The sequence below is a fragment of the Carassius carassius genome, chromosome 23 (assembly GCF_963082965.1).
Source record: "Carassius carassius chromosome 23, fCarCar2.1, whole genome shotgun sequence".
Classification (NCBI taxonomy): domain Eukaryota; kingdom Metazoa; phylum Chordata; class Actinopteri; order Cypriniformes; family Cyprinidae; genus Carassius; species Carassius carassius.
The window spans coordinates 2,685,326-2,708,003 of NC_081777.1; the positions used below are offsets into that span (position 1 = coordinate 2,685,326).

At 39.1% G+C, this 22,678-nt stretch overlaps 1 protein-coding gene across 3 annotated transcripts in view; it reads left to right on the top strand.

Moving 5' to 3' along the window:
• The window catches only part of LOC132101209 (protein c-ets-1-B-like), a 47,063-nt gene that overhangs the window by 12,356 nt on the left and 12,029 nt on the right, over positions 1-22,678 (top strand). The window contains exons 1-4 of one of the 3 annotated variants that reach the window (XM_059505959.1): positions 7,975-8,329; positions 18,760-18,879; positions 21,173-21,373; positions 22,403-22,480. In XM_059505959.1, the coding sequence (XP_059361942.1) occupies positions 8,272-8,329; positions 18,760-18,879; positions 21,173-21,373; positions 22,403-22,480 (457 nt within the window). In that variant the 5' untranslated portion in view covers positions 7,975-8,271. Of the gene's footprint in view, positions 1-7,974; positions 8,330-18,759; positions 18,880-21,172; positions 21,374-22,402; positions 22,481-22,678 lie in introns of those variants that run through there. The other 2 variants (XM_059505957.1, XM_059505958.1) reach the window with 2 other exon arrangements.

Here is a 22,678-nt window from a genome sequence, read left to right on the forward strand (position 1 = left end):
AATTAATTATGATTATGCTGATCAGAAATGTAACAAAAAAAATTTAACTACAATAATATTAAAAACTATAGCTTTGGACTGAATTCTTCTGTTTTATTTAGAAGGGTTTGTTTTATAATAGGTTGACCATACGTCCTTCTTTTCCGCCTATATTGACGGGATTCCTAAATTGTCTAACTTGCCTGGGCTTTGGATTTGTTTCTCTATTGTTGTCATACTCACTGAAGGCACTGACTGCGAAGTAGTTTGTATGATAGCCAGTGTTGGGTGTAACACATTACAAGTGACATGGCTAATGTAATAAGAATACTCCCCCCCCCCCCAAGTAGGCTAACTAGTAAAGTAACACATTACTTTTAAATTTACAGGAGAATATCCAAGTTACTTTTTCAAATAAGTAGCACAAGTTACTTTGTTTTACCCATTTATTTCTCGTATAACTCCTGTCCTGTCCCATGTCTAGAGATTCAGGAGTGAAGTGCAGAGGCACATCCTTCAGCCTAAGGGCTTATTAATTTCACTTTTTTCTTTTTTATGAAAGGGGCTATACAGTTGCCAATAATATAACTTTTATTCAAACAGTCAAAGCAATGCAAATACTTTCTCCACTTCTCTTATTTACAAGACTTCATTGCTCAAATTACACACATACAGCAAGTCCAATGACACAAATGTGCACACATACAAATACACATTCTCACAGCTCCATCCATTAACATCACACTGTAAACTCCCACATCTCTCTCTCTCTCTCTCACACACACACAGAGTGACAGCTGTGTTATGCAGCTTTGGCACCGCTGGCTTACATTTTACGTGATTTGACAACTGGACAGATGAATTGAGGAGAAACTGCAGAGCTGATATTGAAAAGTGTGTGACGTTGCATGGAAGCAGCTTCCAGTGTGTGTGTGTCATGTCTCTATCTTTGTATATAGATATGTGTGTGTGTGTGTGTGTGTGTGTGTGTGTGTGTGTGTGTGTGTGTGCCTGTTTGGAGCAGAGTGCTGTCTGATGAGGGGCACGTCCTCTCGGACCAAGGCCCATTTTTTCTGGGTTAAAATAAACAGACGACTGGCGGGGGTCTGGGGGTTATGGGAAAGGAGGAAACAGTGATGCTAATCAGTTCTGCACACACTTCCCCCAACTGTAAAACAAAACATGAGAGAGAGAGAGCATTTTAGCTGTAAGTGCGCATGAGTGAAAGTTTAGGACTACAGCTCTACTTTGCAAGGTCAAGTGTTGAAACTAACTTCAGTTCCCCTCCAGATCATTTTATTTCTTCATTACAGTTTTCGCAAAGATGATCCATGTTACAATGTTACAAAATCAAATGTATAGGCAACAATTACACAAACTGAACATTCTGAATTTGCATTATTAAAGGGTTAGTTCACCCAAACATGAAGATTTTTTCACTATATGTTCTTTCTGTAGGATGTAAAATATCTTAAAGGGACAGTTCACGCACAAATTCTGTCATTAATTACTCATGTTGTTTCAAACCCGTAAGACCTTCGTTCATCTTCAGCTTCAGCACTAACTTTAACCATATTTAAAAGACAAAATATGTAATTATGAAATTACATTTAAAACAACCTTAAGTTCAAGCAATTGCATTTAATATTCATTTAAACTATAATGTATTTTCATTTAATTGTAAATGACAAGCAGTTAAGTGTCTTTTGCACTGAAGTGTATTCTTTTAAAGTTTATTATTTCTATAATAAAGTATCCTAAAATGCAATTTTTTTTATAAAGGCTTGTTTGAATATTGCGTGAGCTATTTGTAACTGATTCATAAGATTTGAGAATGACTCACACCTTAAATTTGTAGCTAAATAACCATCCATTTTATTCACATGGAAAAGAGCAACTCTGACATTCTGCCTAAGTTCTCATTTTGTATTGCACAGAAACATGAAAGTCATACAGATTTGGAATAATGTGGGTTATTAAAAAAAAAAAAAGACAGGTTACTGAATGCTCACGGGCCGTGTAATGTAGCATTCCTGCAGTATATGATGAATTGAATATGCCAGCAGCCTCTGACCTGTCAGATCAATGAACTGAGGAGCGGCAGCACAGTGGCCTGTTGCACATGTGTGTGTGTGTGTGTGTGTGTTTAAAGTCAGAACGACCGGGGGCAAAGACACCAGGAGAGGGGAGGAGGAGAAAGGGTGAGATGGAGGGATGTAATTTAATTTGCCACACAATGGGGTGAATAGCAGACACGTGGTGGAGCTAATGGAGGAGAGAGATGTGCTTTTTAGCAGCGCTAATTGATAAGAAAGAGCTTTGCCTTTGTTCAAGCAGTCCCCCTCCCCGCCTGTTTGAGACACCATCGGTAAACCCCCATCTGCTGTCCAGGGTCCTCATTAATTCACCAAACACACACACACACACCAGCACAAAGACAAGTGTGTCTGCTACATTTCTGTGTGTGTGTGCTGATGTGTGAATGTTACATTGTTTCATGATCAGTATCACTGTGAGAAAGTCTGTAATAATCCCTCAGTGTAACCTTAGTTTATTTTGCTGAAATGTGTTAGCTGTTGCTTTGTTTTACTGCTGTTCATTAGGGATAGATTGATGTGATGATGTCATATTGGTTGTCAGTTATTAGTTCACACACACACACACACACACACACACACACACACACACACATATATATATATATTTGCATGATTAAAAATGCAATAAAAAAAAAAATAATAATAAAATTACACTACACAAACAAGACTGTGACCAATATGAATTTTCCTATATGATATAATATTTTTGTCCATTCCCAGTATAAATGCTGATGTCGAGCTTAACTTGTTAGCACCCGTGTCTTGATTCTGGATGGTAGCCGTTATACAGATGTTGCTCTGCTCAGCTCTTCCCCGGCCTGATCTACCTCATAACCACCGAAACCATGACAACAGCACAGTGGCGGCGGCGATCAGAGAAGCGGCGTCTGCGCCGGGGTGATCCTCCAGCGTCTGACTGGAGCATAATCAACTCCTTAACACAGCCTGATTCCCCTCCTCAGGGTAAATTCCCATACAACTATGAACAGTTCTGAGGCAAAGCACATGCTTCCAGTAAGTGTGACGGGCCAGAGAGCGAGAGACGGCTTTTTCCTTCACTGTATCCTGGAGACTGCTTGTTTTGGGGAGTCAACAACTTCTGATGTTGCTTGCGATCCAAGTTGGATGAATGAATTTCGATTTTATGAATCAAGACCAAGACTCCCCTGTGTTCATGCAGAATTTCGTATGATTCCCGAAGCGTTGGCCACATTGAGGAGGTTTCTGAGAAATCCTGTTACTCTACAGTTAACTGGTTTGGGTTCTTATCCCAGACATCATCAGTTTGTACACAACAACTTTCCATCTTATAATACAGCAGCCAACAAGACAGAAGAAGCATCGGGAAATTAATCCACGACGAAAATACACTGGTCATAATCCACCTGAAACCTTCATGGATCTGATAAAAAAAAACAAAATAAAAAAAAAAACCCAACCCAAATTATATATATATATATATATATATATATATATATATATATATATCTCAATAATAGAAAATACAAAGCTAGGATAATTAAGATTTTTGAATGACTCTTCTGCTCACCGTTTGGGTTAGTCCATATTTGACTCAAAGTTGGGTTGAAATAACCCGTCATTTTTTTTTTAGTGTATTTGATAAAAAATGCAGTAAAATCAGTAATATTGTGAAATATTATTACAATTTCATATAGCTGATTTCTATGTGAATATATGTTAAAATGTCATTTATTTCTGTGTATTTTCAGCATCATTACTCCAGTCTTCAGTGTCACATGATCTTCAGAAATCACTCTGATATGCAGCTCAATAAATGTTTCTGATTATTATCAATGATGAAAACAGTTGTGCTGCTTCATATTTTGTGGAAATCGTAATACTCTGCCATTCAAAAGTTTGGTGCAAATAAGAAATGTATACCTTTGTTCAGCAAGGATGCATTAAATTGATCAAATGTGACAAGACATTGATAATATTACAAAACATTCATATTTCAAATAAATTATGTTCTTTGAACTTTTTATTAACAAATCAATGAAAAAGGTATCACTCTTTCCTCAAAAATCAGCATATTAGAACGAAAGGATCTGAAGGATCGCGTGAAGACTGGAATAATGATGCTATGATCACAGGAATAACTTACATTTTAACATGTATTCACATAGTTTTTTTTAACATTGTAATAATATATATATATATATATATATATATATATATATATATATATATATATATATATATATATATTTGAAAACAGAGCCATGCCATCCAATCACACATGATACATCAGAGTCAAAACAGATTAGGACACTGGCAAGAAAGCAAGAAAGCTGTGACAGTCTGCAGGCCGGACGTAGACGTCCTTTCTTAAAAGGAGAAAAAGAGCCACTCAGCAACCTCTGGCTCTGATATTAGTCAGCAACCCCATTAGTCTTAATGGCCGCCTCTGGGCGCAAGGGAGCCTGGGCTGTCCTTTTAAAAGTACATACAAGGAGCTCATTAAGACTTAAAACAAAGCGGAGCAGTGAGAGGGGGTCGAGTGAGTGACTGACTGACAGAAGGGGGAAAAGTGCGAGATCTCCTCCTTCCATTAAGATCCCTTCCCCCTTTCAGCTCTCATTGACGGGTTCCTGTGACCACAGAAGCCCCATAAAGGCTCAGCCATTTCCATAATCACTCATATCTGTCGGATGAAACACTATCCAGACAGCTTAATGGACACTCTGAAGAATCCCTGTTTGAAAATCCATAGCTAATCAATAACGCTGGCTCCCCGGCCTCTCAGCAGCGCTCGCAGATGTGCACCACCGTACTCGCAGCCTAGTATTGACCCGGATAATAGGGTTATTCTGAACACAGAGACCTGTGCTGGTCACATTTCTTACCTCAGCTTTCCATCGCCGAAGCTCTTTGTGGAAAATCCGGGAGGTCAGAATTAGTTTTACGGAAACGCACGAATCTGCCGTGACGTAGCTAAGTGTTCTAGGCAGCCGTTCCCACAGTTGTCAAAGCTGTCGGGCTCCACTTAGGAAACCAGCCGATCAGCACATGAAAATTGCAGAGGCAATCTGTTACCATGGCAACTAATTAAGTTAACGCAGTCGCAGGCCCTCATCCCTCCGCCTCCATTCACCTCCTTTTAGACGCAAGTCAGTTTTTGCTCAAATCCATAAGCAGGGTGATTCGATTTATGAAATTGAATTTCAGCTGTTCACAACATGTGTCGAAACAACCAGATATATACGTTTGTTGACGTTGTCAAAAACGTTTTTGATGCAGATATGTTGTGGAATATGTGTCTTTAAAAGCTAATTACAATTTAGCATATGGAGCATATATGGAGCAATACTATTCAGCATATTAGAATGATTTTTGAAGAATCATGTGACACTGAAGACTGGAGGAATGATGCTGTAATCCAGCACTGATCACAAGAAATAAATCATATTTTAACATTTAGGCCTATTCACATAGAATACAGCTACTTTAAACCTCATTATTTATATAGCGGGGGATTATATATTTTTTTTAGCACCAATAATAATCGATTATAATTGTGAAGCAAATCAGCATATTATTATGATTTCTGAAGATCACGTGACACTGAAGACTGGAGGAATTATGCTGAAAATACAGCATTGATCAAAGGAATAAATGACATATAAATATACAATCAGAACAATCAGAAGAACCTTTTTCCACTTTCAAGAACCTTTTGTGGAATGGAAAGATTCCATGGATTTTAAAGCTTCTTTACTGAACCATCAATGCTGATTAAGAACCTTAGCTTTTAATAGTGTAAGCGAGCAGAACAGGTTTCTTTCAAAAAGATTAAAAAAAATCATCAATTAGACATGATGCAATAGCATCAAAAAGAGTCAATATTTGCTAAAAAACATAAATTGGGTGATTCCGTTTATAAAATTAAATCTGAACTGTTCACAACATGAGTCGAAACCAACCAGATATGCATTTGTGCATGTTTAAGTGTTGTTTTTTATTTTAATTGGAGTTTGCTGCAGGATTCGGATCCAGCGCTGCTGGTGTGGCGAGAAGATCCTCTGTAAAATCCTAAGTTGGGTTTTTACTGATCTAGTCAAGGTGGACAGGAAATACGCTGAGGTGTTTATGAGGGCTGGGTCGAAGTTATGAGAGCACTCGTTACTTTCAGATCATTAGCAGACTATTAGCCAGACGAGAGATGTGTCTTTTTATCCTCTTGTGTTGCTCTTGTGATTCCTCCGCTCCGGTGAGAGTTCAACTGAGCGTAGCGTCAGCCATTCACGATGACGGATGGGACACTAAAACACGAGCCAGCGCGGAATACACTGTTTATCTGTGTTTTTAAATAGACTGAATAGTTTTCTTGCCCTTGGCAGCTTTTCCTTGAGAGAGTGAGGTGTGTCGCATTCATCATTTGGAGGTCAGCATGTCTCAGCTTTTGAAATCGCCAAAGAACAGCACATGCAAGTACATGAGTGTTTGTGAGCTATTATGGTGATATGACACTTTCAGCAGTAGATTGCATCAGTGCAGTTAGGCAACATTTTTACCCATGTGTTTTTTTTTTCTCAAGACTCACAGATAATGGACAAGATGTGTTCTTTGTGAAACTGCTCTCTTTGTCAACATTAGCTTCTCTGTGTTGAATAAGCCCATAATAGTAAGTGTAGTTAATAAAGGGGAAGTTCTCATAACTATTCAAGTGGCAACTGTGCCCAAGAAATGACCAAACTCTTTCCAGGTCAGATATAATTACAGCTTGGCGATCCCTGGTGACCGTTCATTGGTACAATCCAATGCTTCTTCATGCAATCTCATTGGTGGAGTGCAAACTTTCACTGATCATTTCAGTGCAAAAAGAAAGGGTGGGGATGCAAAAGCCACATTTGAAAAGTGTTTACACTGATTTTTCGGTATTTGCATAGGACTCACAAACACTGGGAAACCGTGTACTGAGGTTTTGTGCACAGCCAATAGAGAATAAGAAGGTGTGTGCCGATTGGAATGGTCAATTTTCATCTGGCTCTTAAAGATGCAGTGCGGGGAAAAGGAATTCATAATTTTCTACATTCTGACAATCAATAAAACGGTTGCTTTTGATGCAGCTTTTATTATCACTATCTTCGCAAAAAATAAATAAAATAAATAAATAAATAACATAAAAGTAGAAACAATAAAAAAAGTAAATAAGTACAAAAATAATCACCTTTTTCATTAAAACTTTATTTTTATAAGCAAAATCATAAAGTATCTTTCCAACAGAAGAAGCATATAAAAGCTGTTTTATATAGTAGCCTAAGTAAATAAATAAACACTTTTTATATTAAATTTATTTTACTAAGCAGTCATTAAGTGGAATCTTACCGATACAGGAAATTCACACACACACACACACACACACACACACACACACACACACACACACACACACACACACACACACACACACACACACACACACACTGATTCATTGAATTTACAAAATTTTTTATGGTAAGTGGTTGCAATCAATTTATTTTAGCTATACTTGAATAAACTATTTTAGTTGATTAACTTTCAGCAAAAAATTGTTTATTTAAATGTATCTAAAATAAATTGATTGCAACCACTTACCATAAAAAGTAAATTAAATTAGTAAAGTAAATTAATAATTTTGTTCAGTGTATAGTGTATATATATATAAGTTGTTTTTATACCAATGGATTTCCGCTAAAAAAGAAAGAAAGAAAGAAAGAAAGAAAGAAAGAAAGAACATTTATCGTTCATTTTACTGTATCTGAACTATTAGCTCTGAGCTCACAGCTGGTTTGTTGGACGTTTTGAAATGACGTGCAGCTTGAACGCGTCCAGAGCTCTGGCGGCGCGTGCGTCGCGTCATCGGCCGCGTCCAGAGAGACAGCAGAGTGGAGTGTAATTGAATTGAATCAGCGTGTAACGCCGCCCCTTTACGCGGATCAGCCTCTTCCGTGCCGCACACTGAACCGCCCTGGACCGGGGTAACTAACAGAGGGAGGCAATGAAAGAGTGATTGAGATAGAACGGAGAAAGAGAGAGGGAGGAAAGAGACGCTTCAATACTTCAGAGATCGGATCTTGTTAAGGGAAAACCTGTGTCATTTTTAAGAAACTCCAGGCACACAGACGGACTTTGGAGGACACATTTGGGACTAAAAACATACAAACAGACTTTGTACATTGAATGCGTGACAATGACGGCAGCTGTCGATATTAAGCCGTTAACTATAATAAAATCTGAAAAAGTAGACGGTAAGTGCTCTAATCGTTTTCTCATCCTTATTGTTTTGATTTTAGATGATTGCAAACCGCGTCTTCGTCACTTGTCCAGTCAGTTATGAGTAACTTTTGTGCATGTACTGAGGTAATGTCTATGCATTGAAATCGAGATAATGTAACATACAGCCATGATTTGATGTCAGACAGAAATTTTCCGAAACCCGTTGTAACATCAAATGTTTTTGATCAGCGAGTGATAGACAGGTATAACAGCCTGCACGCGGCGCTCCAGATGTGCCAGCCGTTGATTCAGTGGTAGCCTGTACAAAAAGTATTTTATTATGTAGCCTAATATATTAATAATTTTACACCGCTGAGTGAGCACGCGCAGTTTACTCCCAGCCTAACAGTCAAGTTAGTGAATATGTGTGATATGCTGTCACAATTGTAACCAGCAAGGAAAAACTGCTTAGTTGTTCAATAAGACCAAACAGAAAGTTACATACAATAGACTAAGATAATGCTGTATTATAAGGCAGCTGTGGGAAAAGGATATCAATTAATACACTAATACATATGTTTTATTTTGTTACATCTGTTATCCCCCTTTTTTCTTCAGATTGTATTATGTTAATCAGCCAGATACACATCAGATTGATAATCTCAGTTTTTTTTTGTGTTTTTGTCCAAATGGCCACAGATATGACCACAGACGTGTTTGCATGTATTCTGATCACGAAACCGCAATAATACATTCAAGGAATCAGATTTGTTAAACAGTATGTGTATTATGACATATGTTTTACATGCATTCTTTTATGGAGCTTTCAGACTGGAATTAAACAGCTCTGGTCATGTGACTAATTCTACCATTCATGTAAAAATGTTCTTATGAAATGTAGTCATTCTTTACTTTAATTTATAGTGGATAATTCTGTAAATGTATGCCACACATGTTTCCGGCAGGATTAAATGGGTTACATACTGTAATGTTGCATTCGTATACAGACCATATTGTGCAAAACTGGACTTTTTTTATCGCTACAGTGCAAGAATGAGAGCAATGTAAACATTTAGTAAATACTGTGCATGAAGATTTTGACACCAGACTGATGTTGACTACCACACATGGCCTCTCATGACATGACATACTTAACCGCTTTTCATAGTCGTGTTTCATTTCATGCATGACCAGCAGGCTTGAATTTTTAACTACATGAGCGATTATTTTCGTGTCAAGCTGACTTTCAGAACATTGCGTCATCTAATGTGCTTGTGCATTTAGTGTAAGTTCATCATTTGGTCATTGGCTGAGCCCTGGGCTTTCTTTCCTTTTATGCAGATATTATAGGCCTCCTTGTTACTGTGTGATTAAAGTTTCATCTATCTTTCTTTCTTTCTTTGTTATGATGTGAGTGTGCTTGTGCAATCTCACACATGTATGTCATGGCAGGGAATTTCCCTTTTGGCTAAAGAGTGGTCAATGTCAACTGAATGAAATATGTCATGATGCTGCTTCACTGTCCATTCATACCACATCCATTAACCCCTACCACTGACCCAGCCCGGCTCAGGAGGGGCTGCATGCCTGACCAGGGTGAAGGGAGGGAGAGAGGGAGGAAAGATGCCATGCTGGTTAAGCAGTCAGCAGTCTCACACTCCCCCTCTGTACTCCTGAGGCCTGGAATAAAGTGGCGAGTATGCAAGTGGGATGTAAGCACATAACTCGGCCCAGTGGAGTCTATAAGAATATGACCCTCTTCTTTGCCCGGAAGGACAGGGTGAGTTCAGTGGCCACTAGTTTTCCTATGATAAAATGCTGACTGGCTTCGACCACAGCTGGTGGTTTAACATGCAGAATTCTGACTCCCAACCTCTCAAACACACACGCATTACCAGCTGTTAATATATCATGGAAAAAGGCATTCACCTTTGCAAGCATGTCAGAACGAAAGCTAAAACATAATGACTCCAGTGTGATGTGCAAGATGTGATATGAATCATTACCACGCTTGCATATTTTCGCATGCAAAAGGGCCTGCTCTCTTTTCACACACAGTCGCAGAGTTTACATTTACAAATGCACTGGCACATGACCACGCGCAGACACTCTCCAACACACATGCACAAGCTCTCTCCTCGCAAAGAAAAAACAGTTGTGCGCTGTTAAAAAAAGTGCTGATACTTGCAGCGGGGGTTGCCAAAATATTGTGCTATCTTGCAAAACAATTTCTCAAGATGAGCTCCCTTGAGTTCCCTCATACGTGAATATTCAGGCCAGGGTGAATGGTGTGCACTGGCAAAGACAGTATGATCCATGTAAGACATGTCTTCTGCTGGTCCGCTACTTTAGTCTTCTTTAAGAATGGATATGTGCACCTTGTGGGTCCCATGTACAGCACAAAGTGCTTGTAATAGTGTAAAGCTCTGGCAGACTGTCGCAAATGATAGTTTCAAGCATGCATGCGTCGTTAATGCAGAGAGGCTATAGACATTAAGCACCTGATCCCAGTTTGTATTGGGTCTTAAATCAAGACAAGCGAGCTGTGTCTTGACGACAACAGCTAGAGCAAAAACAAACCTGCCTCCCCCCACCCCCCATTTGCTTTTTGACTCTGTTTATACAAAAGTGATGAATGGTTGAATTCAATCAAGAGTCACACAAAAGTTGTTTAGAGTTAAGTCAAGATTATCTGATTTACCCTGGAGACATGTAGTGCATGAAGAGACAATGGGACCTACACAAGAAGAGGACAGCCTTGATAAACACACTTACATTCATTAATAGAATTGCTAAAATAAGATTGTATATGGAGTTAGCACAAAAACAATCTCCAAGAACACACAGATAGTCTGGAAGCAAAAGTGTTTACGTGGAAAAGCTTGGCTGCACAACCTGCTAAGGTGCCCACAAGTCATTCACAAGTTGACTTATGGTCAAAGATAAACCCATGTAACATCTGCTACCAAAATGGCTAATGCTGCCCCTACCCAGCCAGTTTTGCTGTGCCAGAAGTCTTCAGCATCTTCTGAGAGCTTTGCTTTGAAAGGGGCGTAGTCAAAATGCTTGACAACGGGGTCACTCCTTTCATCTTTTCTCAAAGACTACTTAGCACAGTGAAATGAGTCAGCAACAACATGAGAGACAGCCAGGGGTCACCTCCCACTCATTTCGGCCTAGAGAAATAACCCTTAATGAGGGTATCTAGTCTTCCCTTTCTCCCTTTTTCTCACTCTGTGTCCGTCTCAGGGTTCAGTGAGTGACAGGAATGCCTGATGATTGGGTGGGCTGCCCATTGCCCACATTTATCTGATTAAGACAATGCACTCTCTCTCATCCCAATCCCCTGCTAAGCCCCACTCGTACACTTGCTTAAGATACCATACACAGGGCACTAGTGCAGAAGTATACAAGTGTGAAGAAATTATAATTCAAGCAGTCAGTCTTCTTTAAGGTTGTATCTGAAAATGGCCTAGATTCCAGAGTTATATAACAGATAGGTTTCTGTAATGTCAGACTCTTCACACTTTCATCAGGCCTAAGCATGCCTTGCTTACCTGACAGCTGTGCAAATACAGACCCTTGTGATTAAGGTTAGTCTGATGTGGGTATCAATTTACATAATTTACACGAAAATTTACAAATGTGAGGTATAGGGTTTAGAAGTGATTGGATTCATATTTGACACTCAAAATTGATTCACCAGACTTAGGCCTTGTGGCCACGATGAAACACAATTAGATCAGAGTGTTTTGCTACTGTTGTGAATGACTCCCACTTCACACAATGTCCACTGGCTACATGACTCCCCTGTCAAAAATTCTTTCCGGTGAACACACGTTTTTATTGTTCCCTTTAAAGTGTAGTCATCAAAGGGTGAAGGGAGGTCCTGGCCTTTATTCGTTCAAGTTATTGGCACAAGCTTATGGCACAAACAAATGTTTTCCAAATCGTTACATGCGTCAGAATGACTGAACCATACGTCAGCGCCGTTTTCTCTGTAGCGTACTTGTGAAAGCCGTTCTGACCCACTCACTGTGTTGCAGTTTGAAGTCTTCCCAATAGTTATCTCTGGCACTGCTTCTCTGAACTTCAAAAGACCAAAACAAAAGCAAAAGACACAGCATGTCCCAGAGCAGGGAAGAAATAACAACCACAGTGTATTTTTTCCAGCATTTTACAACACCCATTTCTCCCCTGTGTTCCATGTCTCTCTTTTTTCCCTGCGTTTGTCTCTCTACCGTCTGCGGGCCATATGGGCTCTTGCCTGGTTTCCCTGGCCCCTGATGTGGTGTCTTCCTAGTGCTGTCTTCTCATCCCTGCAGTGTGCTACAAGCTAATTACTGAGTCACAGCCCCTACCGTGCTGACTCCCAGCACACACCCCTCCTCCCATAAGACATTAGTTCTACCCAGTCCCTCCAAGTCTCTCTGGTGGGCTCTAGACCGCCTCCTGGGTGGTGGGAGGCCCTTGATGTGAGTAAGCCAGCCGGACCGGTGCCTGTCTTTCCATGCCACTCTTGTTTTTCCACTGTGGCTGTTTTACAGATGTCTACCGAGTACAACAGAGGGACATGGAGAGGGTAGCGTCAGATCTGCTTTTGATATCAGAGCGGCATCCTGACTGGCTCTGGCTTTGTGTCTCACTACTCAGGGAGTTAGTGGAAGACCTGTTTCCAGATTCCACTCTCCCATCGGTGTATGCACTTTCACCAAGTCACCTGTTTTAGGGCTCAGTAGTCGAAGCTGGCTTTGTAATTATCCTACTTTTGTCTCACCTCTTTGAACACAGTTCCTACCTTAGAGGCACATTGATGGAACGCTCCTGGCTACCACTCCGTTTACATGTGAGATCTCAAGCTTACTCTGAGGTCCAGGTGTTTGGCTGTAGCTAGCTTTACCGTCTCTCTCGGTTTGTGAGTGTTACTTGATGTACAGCTGAATAGAAGGCACATGATCCTTGGCAGTCACAAGAGCCGCCACAGCTGGGTCTCTTTCTCGTTCAACCTTCTCCCCACTATCTACATATTTCTGACAGAGAGGCTCTGCTTGGGTGATTTAGGGACGAGAGCAGTTTAAGGCGTTCTGTGTAGGTGTCTGGATCGGATCCAAGAGGCAGTTGTAATAGGAGGGCTAGTCTTTGACATTGTTCACTTTCACCAGATGAGTATGGTAGGATTTGACATCTCGCCCCTTTCGCATAAAACCATGGTTTGTCTGACATTTTTTTAAGCTTGTGTTTCTGTGTTCAAATGGAACATGTTTAAAGCATTTAAACTATTCCTTACACAGTTGAGAACTGCAGATACTTAATTTGGCATACCTCTCTGCTTCTTCTGCTTTCTGACACATTTGATGTTGACATTTGTCACCATAGAGGATTTTACTGAAATGATGTATCACTTTAGTCACTTTGATGATGTGTTAGCACTCCGTTGTGCTCTGTGGTTTGATGTGGATTTCAGAACAGTTGCATCTTCTTTTCCAGCCATCCATTCATCTATTTTGGGCTCATGAACACTTTTCATTGCTACAGCTGTGGTACTTTTCTCTGTGTACCGTTAATTGTGTAATTGGTCCATTTAGAACTGAACTCAAAGGCACACTGCTTTTTAGGTCACAAATACAGAACAAACTCACACAAAAATCCCATCCACATTAGCGATTGTAAAACAAGGCAGGAATGTGTGGCACGATACATAAAAACAATGCGGTCTGTGGGGAATTTATTTACAGAGAATGCATCTGTTGGCCATCGGCTGGTTTTACAATAGCAGAAATCATTAGCCATTAGCTTGCTAATTGCATGCAGAACTTTCCTTCCTTCATTTCCCTGATACTGAAAACTGCTTGCTCATAAACCTAGCTCAGGCATGACTGACTACTTATGTATGAATTCAGTTTGATCAGAAATGCTTTTGGACATATTTATATCCAATGCTGGAAACATGCTTTTTTTCCTCCTCTCGAAGTGCTGCAATTTCAGGTACACTAAGAGGAGGTTATTGGAGGTTTCTAGGAAGAATGTCAAAGGAAGAGTAAACTGTTTGTCAATATTCAGCATTTGTTTGTTCAGAAACCTAAACAGTATGATTCACTGATCCAAGTGCACTCATGGTCTTTTAGAGGTGTTCACTCCTGCAATGCACTTACGCTCAGACAATTTGCATGCTGCAAACCGCCTCCGCTTTACTTTGCAGTATGCATAGTAGAATCACTATACGTATCTCTGTACTACCACAACCTAGGCCTGATCAATTGCCTTTTTGTCTGCACTCATGCCCACAACAAACACTTCAGATCTAGGTATAATAACTGTTTGAGGCAGTCGTTCCTGTCAGTAATTGCGATTTGAATGCTTAGTGTGATAAACTGATGGCGATGTGTGCAAGACCATCTCGTGAACCCGGGGCACACACTAGTTGGGTCTCTAAGAATAGCCACAGTGTTCCAGAGCAGGAAAGCCCCTGACGCCTGACCCGGGCAGGGTGGACGGACTCTGCGCAGCCTTTGGGAGCTCGATCGTGGGCCGCTGCTATTCCTGTCTCGGCCCGGCCCGGTCTGCATGCTTTCAGATGGAAATCTAAACAGTGGGCAGAACAAGCACTTCTCTCACTGGATCCCCCACCCCTTGACCGTGCCTTGTTCAACACAGACCTGCTGCGTGAATGGTCCTCCTTCATCCCGGCCAGGTTTAACAGTCTTGCTGTCACATGCTCTGAGAAATATTGGGCAAGAGATAAAGAACTGAAGATGTTTTATGGGCCACCCTGCTGTGACCCAGAACTTTTTTTGTGGGTTTGAGGATTCTTTTGATGTAATTTGTTCTGAGCTTGACTTTATTTTCAGACTGGAATTTGATGTCATAAACTCCGAATTGAACTGAAAGAAAATGAAAAAGGGAAACACACGTGGGGTAAGATATGTTAATTTGACATACAGACACAAATACACCAAGCACAATAAAGCATTCAGAAGCTCAAATACCATCCAGACTATTGAGGGACTCAAATGAGCTATTTGGCTTTTATTACACACCCACTCGCTGTCTCCCATGCATTTAAGACAGACCCCTCACACACACAAATGCAGACACAGGTCTTCAAAGTGTATCTAATCTTAGAACGGACCATTTTACACTATCATCAATGTGTGATCTGTAAGGATGTAGATTGGCCTTGGATAGATGTGAGCATGTCATTAAATCATTGAACATACTATGGAAAATACTGAATGGACTGGATGGGCGGAGACCTGTGGTCATGCCAGCAGTGATGTAATCCCTTCAGGGACTCCATTCATGTTGTCTTGGATGTTCTCACATTACAGATAAGTGAATCATCCGACCCCTCCCCACCACACCCGACTCCATGAGACTACTAGGGCCTCATGACCATTATCCCAATTTCACAGCCCCCTGACTAATGCACAGAGCTCAGACAGGCCGACTTGCACTCATACACACCTGAACTGCTTCCGTACGATATGAAGGTTTTCCGTGTGGGACTCAAGATCTGACCCAAGATCTTTTTGTCCTAATGCGGTTCAGTAGACAGATTTATAGAGGATTCATATCTTTGGCTACTAGCGATGTATAGTTTCTGTCTATGGGAATTTATACAATGTTCATTTAATTCATTGAACTTCACATGCCGAGCTAATGACTAATTTCCATTACAGAAGATCATAATGTTGGAACTGCTAGCCTATGTGATCAACTCTTACTAAACTTTAAAGCTACACTTTAACAAAAAAAAGGTTGCCAAAAAAGTTTCTACATTTCTGGTATTTAAGGGAACATTGTGAGAGTTTAACTCTTGAAATTAATACTTAAAGCCTTTATGTACAGTACGTTATAAAAGTAGTTTTAATTAATTAATTAAGCCTTGTAATGAACCGTACAATGCATTGTACAGTCGTATGAATAATTATAACCACAGTTAATACATTATAACACGTATCAGTTCGTTGTTATGCTATGTATTTTAAATGTAGTTATAATTATTTTTACGACAAGATATAATGCATTACAATGCACATTGCGAATAATTCTAATGCATTATACCCTTTAATAACCCTTGATAATAGATTGCCAATAAAAGCTTTAGATTAGATCAGTTGATGTAAAGTTTTTCTTTGAAAACGGCTCAGTCCTTTCTCTTCAGGTGTCCTTACAGATCTATGGTTTTCTCCCAGTGAGCATGCAACATAATGCAAGTGAACCATATAGATACTTTAGACATTAACAGAAAGATAAACTCAGTGTTTGTTTTTCCTGATTTGATTTTCATAGCATCCTCTGAAGCCTGAATGCACAGACTGAGCTTTTATTTGGCCTTTAATTTTATCTAAGTATGCAGCCATTTCAAAGCACCAGGCTGCTATTTTTCTTGTTTAGAAAGCACTTTGCATTTGTCACTAATGCAGAAACCTCACTACAATTTGTGTGTTATATTTTGTTCAAACAAACATGCTTTCTTTATGAAGAAAAAAGAAACATTTGCACTTTACCAGGGTCTTCCGGAGTCTTTCTTGCCAGTTCTGGCCTTATATCACCTAATGTGAAAATGAGCATTGAATGAAGCCGCTGACGTCCAGCTGGTAGAATGGCCTCTCTAATGCGCAATTAAACACTGTAAATGGAGACTGCAGTATCTCGCTCTAATCGAATCACACGAGTGCACTGCATTGTTCTTCTCCATTTAGACGCTCCACATAATGCATCACCGCAAGTCCTTCCCTGTTTGTGTCAAGCGGGGTTGCAGATCGGGAGAAGGAGTTTAGGAGGGACAGCTGTTGTACATTCCTGGCTGGGTTATGTCGTGATGTGGATCGACAACAGCGAGCGGGAACCCATACGGCGCCCAGGGCTTGCAGTTTCAAAACCACGCAGAGATGCCAGAACATCTGGGTGTCAGTAGAAAAGCAGTCACAGACGGTTAAAAAAAAAAGAAAAAAAAGACACAAAGTGTTGGCTTTCCACAGTCTGGACTTTTGGATTTAGCTCCCGGACAAATTCAATGTGCCTGAGTCACAGGCGGGCTTTTTTTGATGGCCACTAGTAATAGAAACACCACCCCACACCTTGTGTTTTTGATCGCATTCCTGTCCCTTCGGCGAATTCTTTACTCAGCTTTGTGACATTCTTCAAACCCTCAGGGTTTTTTTTCTTCTTTCTAGCCCCTCTTTTCCCTCGAACTGCCACCCTGACCGTCCTAATTGGATCAGTGGAAGATCGGGCACTGTTTAACTCATCAAAGCCCTCTCTGTGTCCTGCTGGGTGCCCACGAGCAGAGAAGGGTGATCTTTCCAACACTGCACTGTCTGTTCAACGCCCCGCAGCCTGCTGTGACATCACCACCCCTCTGCCATGACCTCTGACCCCTAATTATTGACCCCTGCCAACAGAGGCCCATCTGTCTATGGCTGGAGACGGAAATGGGACAGCAGTCCTGGAGGTCAGGTTGGAGGTGGTTGATGTGTGTAGGCCGGTGAGATAACTACGTTTAAGTGTGTGATGCTGACACTGCTGGTTTTCTCGCTGTATATGATGATGTACTTCTTCAAACTGATTGACTTACTCTAGGTCAGGAGAGTAGTTTTGTGGAAATGAAACTCTGAAATCTGGGATTTTATGTACTTTTTGTGAATGTAGTTTATATTTATTTGTTGTCGTTGAATTTTGATTTGGAATGTACGTAGTATATTTATTTTATTATATTTTAAAAGTATTTTACTTAATTTTATTTTTATTTGATTCATCTTTTTTATTTAATTTTATTTAATTTTATTTGTATAAAATATATATTTTGTGATGTAATGCATTGGGTTGTCTATGACTTGATTGAGCTTAATTTAATATTACTTAAAATAAAATTAGGTAAAATTATCATAATTAGTTTTTTTTTCCATTTGATGTTACTTGATTTTATTATTTTATTTTAGTAAAATATTTTATATCTTATAACAGTGAAGTATGTTATGTATGATATATATATATAAATATATATATATATATATATATATATATATATAATTTTTAAATATACATATATAATTTTTTTTTGCTTGTTTTATTTTACTTCAAGCTAAAAATATTTATTTATTTAAAAATATAATAAATTATGTGTGTGTGTGTTTGTGTGTGTGTGTGTGTGTGTGTGTGTAATATTTTTTTATTTGATATTGGCTTGATTTTAATATGTTACTTTATTTTTGTGAAATGTAGTATACTTTATTAATATTTACTATTAATTTATTATTATTTTTAAATGATTCTGTTTTACTTATTTTTTTAAAATTGTTTTACTTTGTACTTTTTTTTGTTTGTTTGTTTGTTTGTTTGTCACTACTTTAGTGTTTTTTTTTTTGCCTGTCAGGTAGTTTTTTTATATGAAATATAGTATATCTGCAGTTAATCTCAGATTGTGTGAAGACATATTTGTCTGTGTTTGGTCCAACAGATCTGGAGTGTGCGGATGTACCCTTATTGACTCCAGGAAGTAAAGAAATGATGTCACAGGCTCTTTTGGCCACATTCAGCGGCTTCACCAGGGAACAACAGCGGCTCTCCATCCCAAAAGGTCCAACTCTACAGCACTTCAATCTAAATAAAAACACTCTCTCACAGCTCTCTAGAGTAAATCCTGTAGCTCTCTCTCTCTCTCTCTCTCTCTCTCTCTCTCTCTAAGGGAAAGTTCCTGGCTCAGTATTCTGTAGCACTGGGCTGTTTTTTAAATGACCACAATCAGATGGCCTAAAAACAGATCTTGCTCGATAGGCACATGGCACTCTGAAGCGGCAGAGGTTATGAATTATGCTTCTTAAACTATGTCAGACCGCAGGATGACTTTACTTGCTGTGACTGGAGAGGCAGAAGTCTTTGTCGGGTCTGTGTCTGTCTGGAAATAGCAGTTGTGGAGTGCATGCACAGCAGAGAGAGAGAGAGAGAGAGAGAGAGAGTTGGTGTACGGGTCTGTAGGGTAAAATTACAGCAGTTTCAGTTCCTCTCATGGTATCGAATTTATAGCGAGAATCAGCTGATAATTTCACACAAGCCACTGGACCTGCGACTAAAATATAGCGTGCATCAGCATAGGGCTGGACGATTAATTGAAAAGTAATCGAAACCGAAATTTAGAACCTCTAACCGACGTAATTTTCCCATGTCGGTTATTTCGGTTATTTCCTGTTAATACTTCCCCGTTAAAAGCGTGTGTAGCCACATGATTCTGCCAGTAAGTGGCATAAAAGCAAAACACGGAGGTGAACGCCGGTTCGACACATAGTGATGGCGCGCGAGCGGTGAGCCTTGCGTCTTCACTAAACTTTGTCAGATGTATTTGTTTTATGGTTTGGACGTTCAAGCGATTAGACGATCGGATGTGTATTATTATATCGAGCTACCATGTTCACGCAGCTGCATTGTGGCACGAAAACTCATAGCTGTGAAGATCACGTGCACAGAGGAACGCAGTTGTCAGCGCTGTCCTGTGATTTATCACTAAAGCATCTTAGAATCTCAAAACTTATTATAGCATATTTTTTTACTTTTGAAGGAACTAGGCTATTTACAACCCCCAGCTTCACAATAATATAGAGACGGTATGACTAATTCACACGCAATCACTCGTACTGGTACTGTTTACCTTTAATCTTTCTTTATCTCTTACACCGAGCAATAATATGATAAACATAGATAAAATAACTGCTGATAGTGAGATATGATCGCTCTTTCAATAGGAAAAAACATCCCACCTTTAATCGTCGATCTCAACCGTCTGGCTGAGGCCAGTCTAAAAAGACGCTCAGGACAGTTGACAGAACGCTGCTGCGTGTCGAAACGAAAGCGTATCATTTTCACGTGTTATTAAGCATTGCCACTTGCAAATGTAACCATTCAAAAGACTTTAAAGCATTCAAACACAAGAACTGAGTAGCTGGTTACTCGCTGGTTACTCGCGCGCTGTGCTCGGTGCGCACGAGAGAGAGAGCCGCGTCTGACAGACAGCAACACCGATCTGAGCTCTCGTTTGCAAAGTTCTCCTTTAAGTTCCTCCTGCACCTCAACGAACAAAAACAAATCGCAGTTTAAACAAACAGAAAAGGATGTGTAAGAGCCCACTTCAGCACCGCGGTGTTCTGGTGTGCAGGCTCACGCAGAGAGAGGCGTCTCAAAACACTTGAACACCCAATTTATCTGTTTTTGCTCTTATACCGACAAATACATAACAAATATGTGAAAATACCCATCTTGGATAGTATGTTCGAAAAAACTGTCAGTTATGTCTTAAGTTAAAGTAAACAGTTGAGAAAAAATTCGTTATGTGTATTATACTGGATGCATTCATTGTCTCTTAAAATGACCATGCCTAATAGGGCTTGGGCGCTGCGTTGCATTCTGGGACGTGGCGGGCATGTTGATGAACAAATAAAGAGAACTAACATACAAATTAAACACTTTCAAACAGGGCCCACTGGTACAACCTGAACTGGGGCCCCGCAAACCCCAACTATGGCCCTGTGTACAGTACAAACCTTGTCAGTGAACTATGAGGGCAAAAAAATAAAAAAATAAAATAAAAAAAAACAGAAACAAAATAATCGTTCATTAAACGTAATCGAGGTAAAATGTTCAATTAATCCAGGTTTTGACTTTAGCCCATAATCGTCCAGCCCTACATCAGCACTACAAGTACACAATACTAGTGTCTTGATAGTTTATGGGCATAGCATGCTTGCATAAACATTTTTTGTAGTTGATCATGAAATTGAAACACTGTTTCTTTATGTAATATGATGCAATATGTGTAATATGATGTAATCCGTACAATATGTGTGATAAAATAATTGCATCTGTCTCTTTCTCTTCTCTAGACCCCCGTGAGTGGACAGAGGCCCATGTTAGAGAATGGTTGACCTGGACAGTAAATGAGTTCAGTCTGAAGAATGTGGACTTCCATAAGTTCAGCATGGACGGGGCCAATCTCTGCTCACTGGGCAAAGAGCGATTCCTGGATCTGGCACCAGACTTTGTGGGTGACATCCTCTGGGAGCATTTAGAGATGCTGCAGAAAGGTAGACATCCTCACAGCCTCATGAAAGACACAGTCATCAACCACTCTTAATGTACTGTCATTGAGATACTTCTTCATTTTTCTGTTTTCATTTAGATTTTAGAGAATTTTGTTTTTGTAATTTTTATTATGATTATTATTTTTATATATATCTGTATTTATAAGTTTTCGTTTTAGTTAAGCACGTTGACAACTAGCTAAAATTATATATGTATATAATTTTATTTTTATTTTTATTTCAGTTCATATTTATTTTACTTTCATTTTTTTATGTTTTAGTTAATGATTATAACCCTGTCTTCAGTAAATTAATCTGAATGTTACTAAATGTTATATTCATATTTATTCAATTATTTTAATGTATACATATATTATTTTTATTAATTATATGAATCACTGTAGTATTAATATATTTTAATTTATTAATTTTAATTTGATTTAGTTAGCTATGCCAACTATAGTTCATTAATCAAAAAAAACTAAAAACATATTTGAAACATTTTTGCAACATTGTTTATTAGAATATGATTATAAATAGAAAATCACAAAATGTGCTATTATTATTATTATTATTATTATTATTATTATTATTATTATTATTATTATTATCATTGTATGTCCGAATGAGCAGCTGCTTCAACTTAGAAACCTCACACATGAATATAGAATTTGAATGATGTATTGTAGTCACAGGTGTGAGTACATCCAAAACTCGAAATGCAGATCATCCCATTAGAATTTCAAGCTGTAATGGTATTTATAAAGTGACTTTTACAAACGAGTACAGTAAATCATCTTTGGCAGATTTTATCATCTAGATTTTATAAAGTGTGCTGTGATTTGACATGTCAAATGCTGGAAGCATGTATGAGGTTTCACATTTTGAAAGCTTGTAATGTAAATTCCACTCAGACATGCATATCAAAGCAGTTTCTGTTGCACTACCTCGCACAATCTAACCTGTTACCCAACAAGCTCAGCTTTGAAAGAGTGCATAGGTTCAGTGATGTGTGTTGTTTTCTTCACACAGAAGACCCGAAACATTTCCCTGTTAACGGTCTGACCTCCAGTTTCCAGGAATCCCGCTACCCCTCTGAATACTACTTCAGTGAGTATCTGTCATTACTACACTTCAGTCATGACTCTACTAGATGCTGTCTGTAAGTGAAGAGAGATAAAGAAATCCTTTATCAATTAATCTACCTAACAGGTAAAGTTTTGAGTTTCTGTATTAACTTACACTTATGTCATTCTATTCTTAGTTTATTAATACAGAAAGAGTTCTTGCTGTCAAGCTAAGTACTAG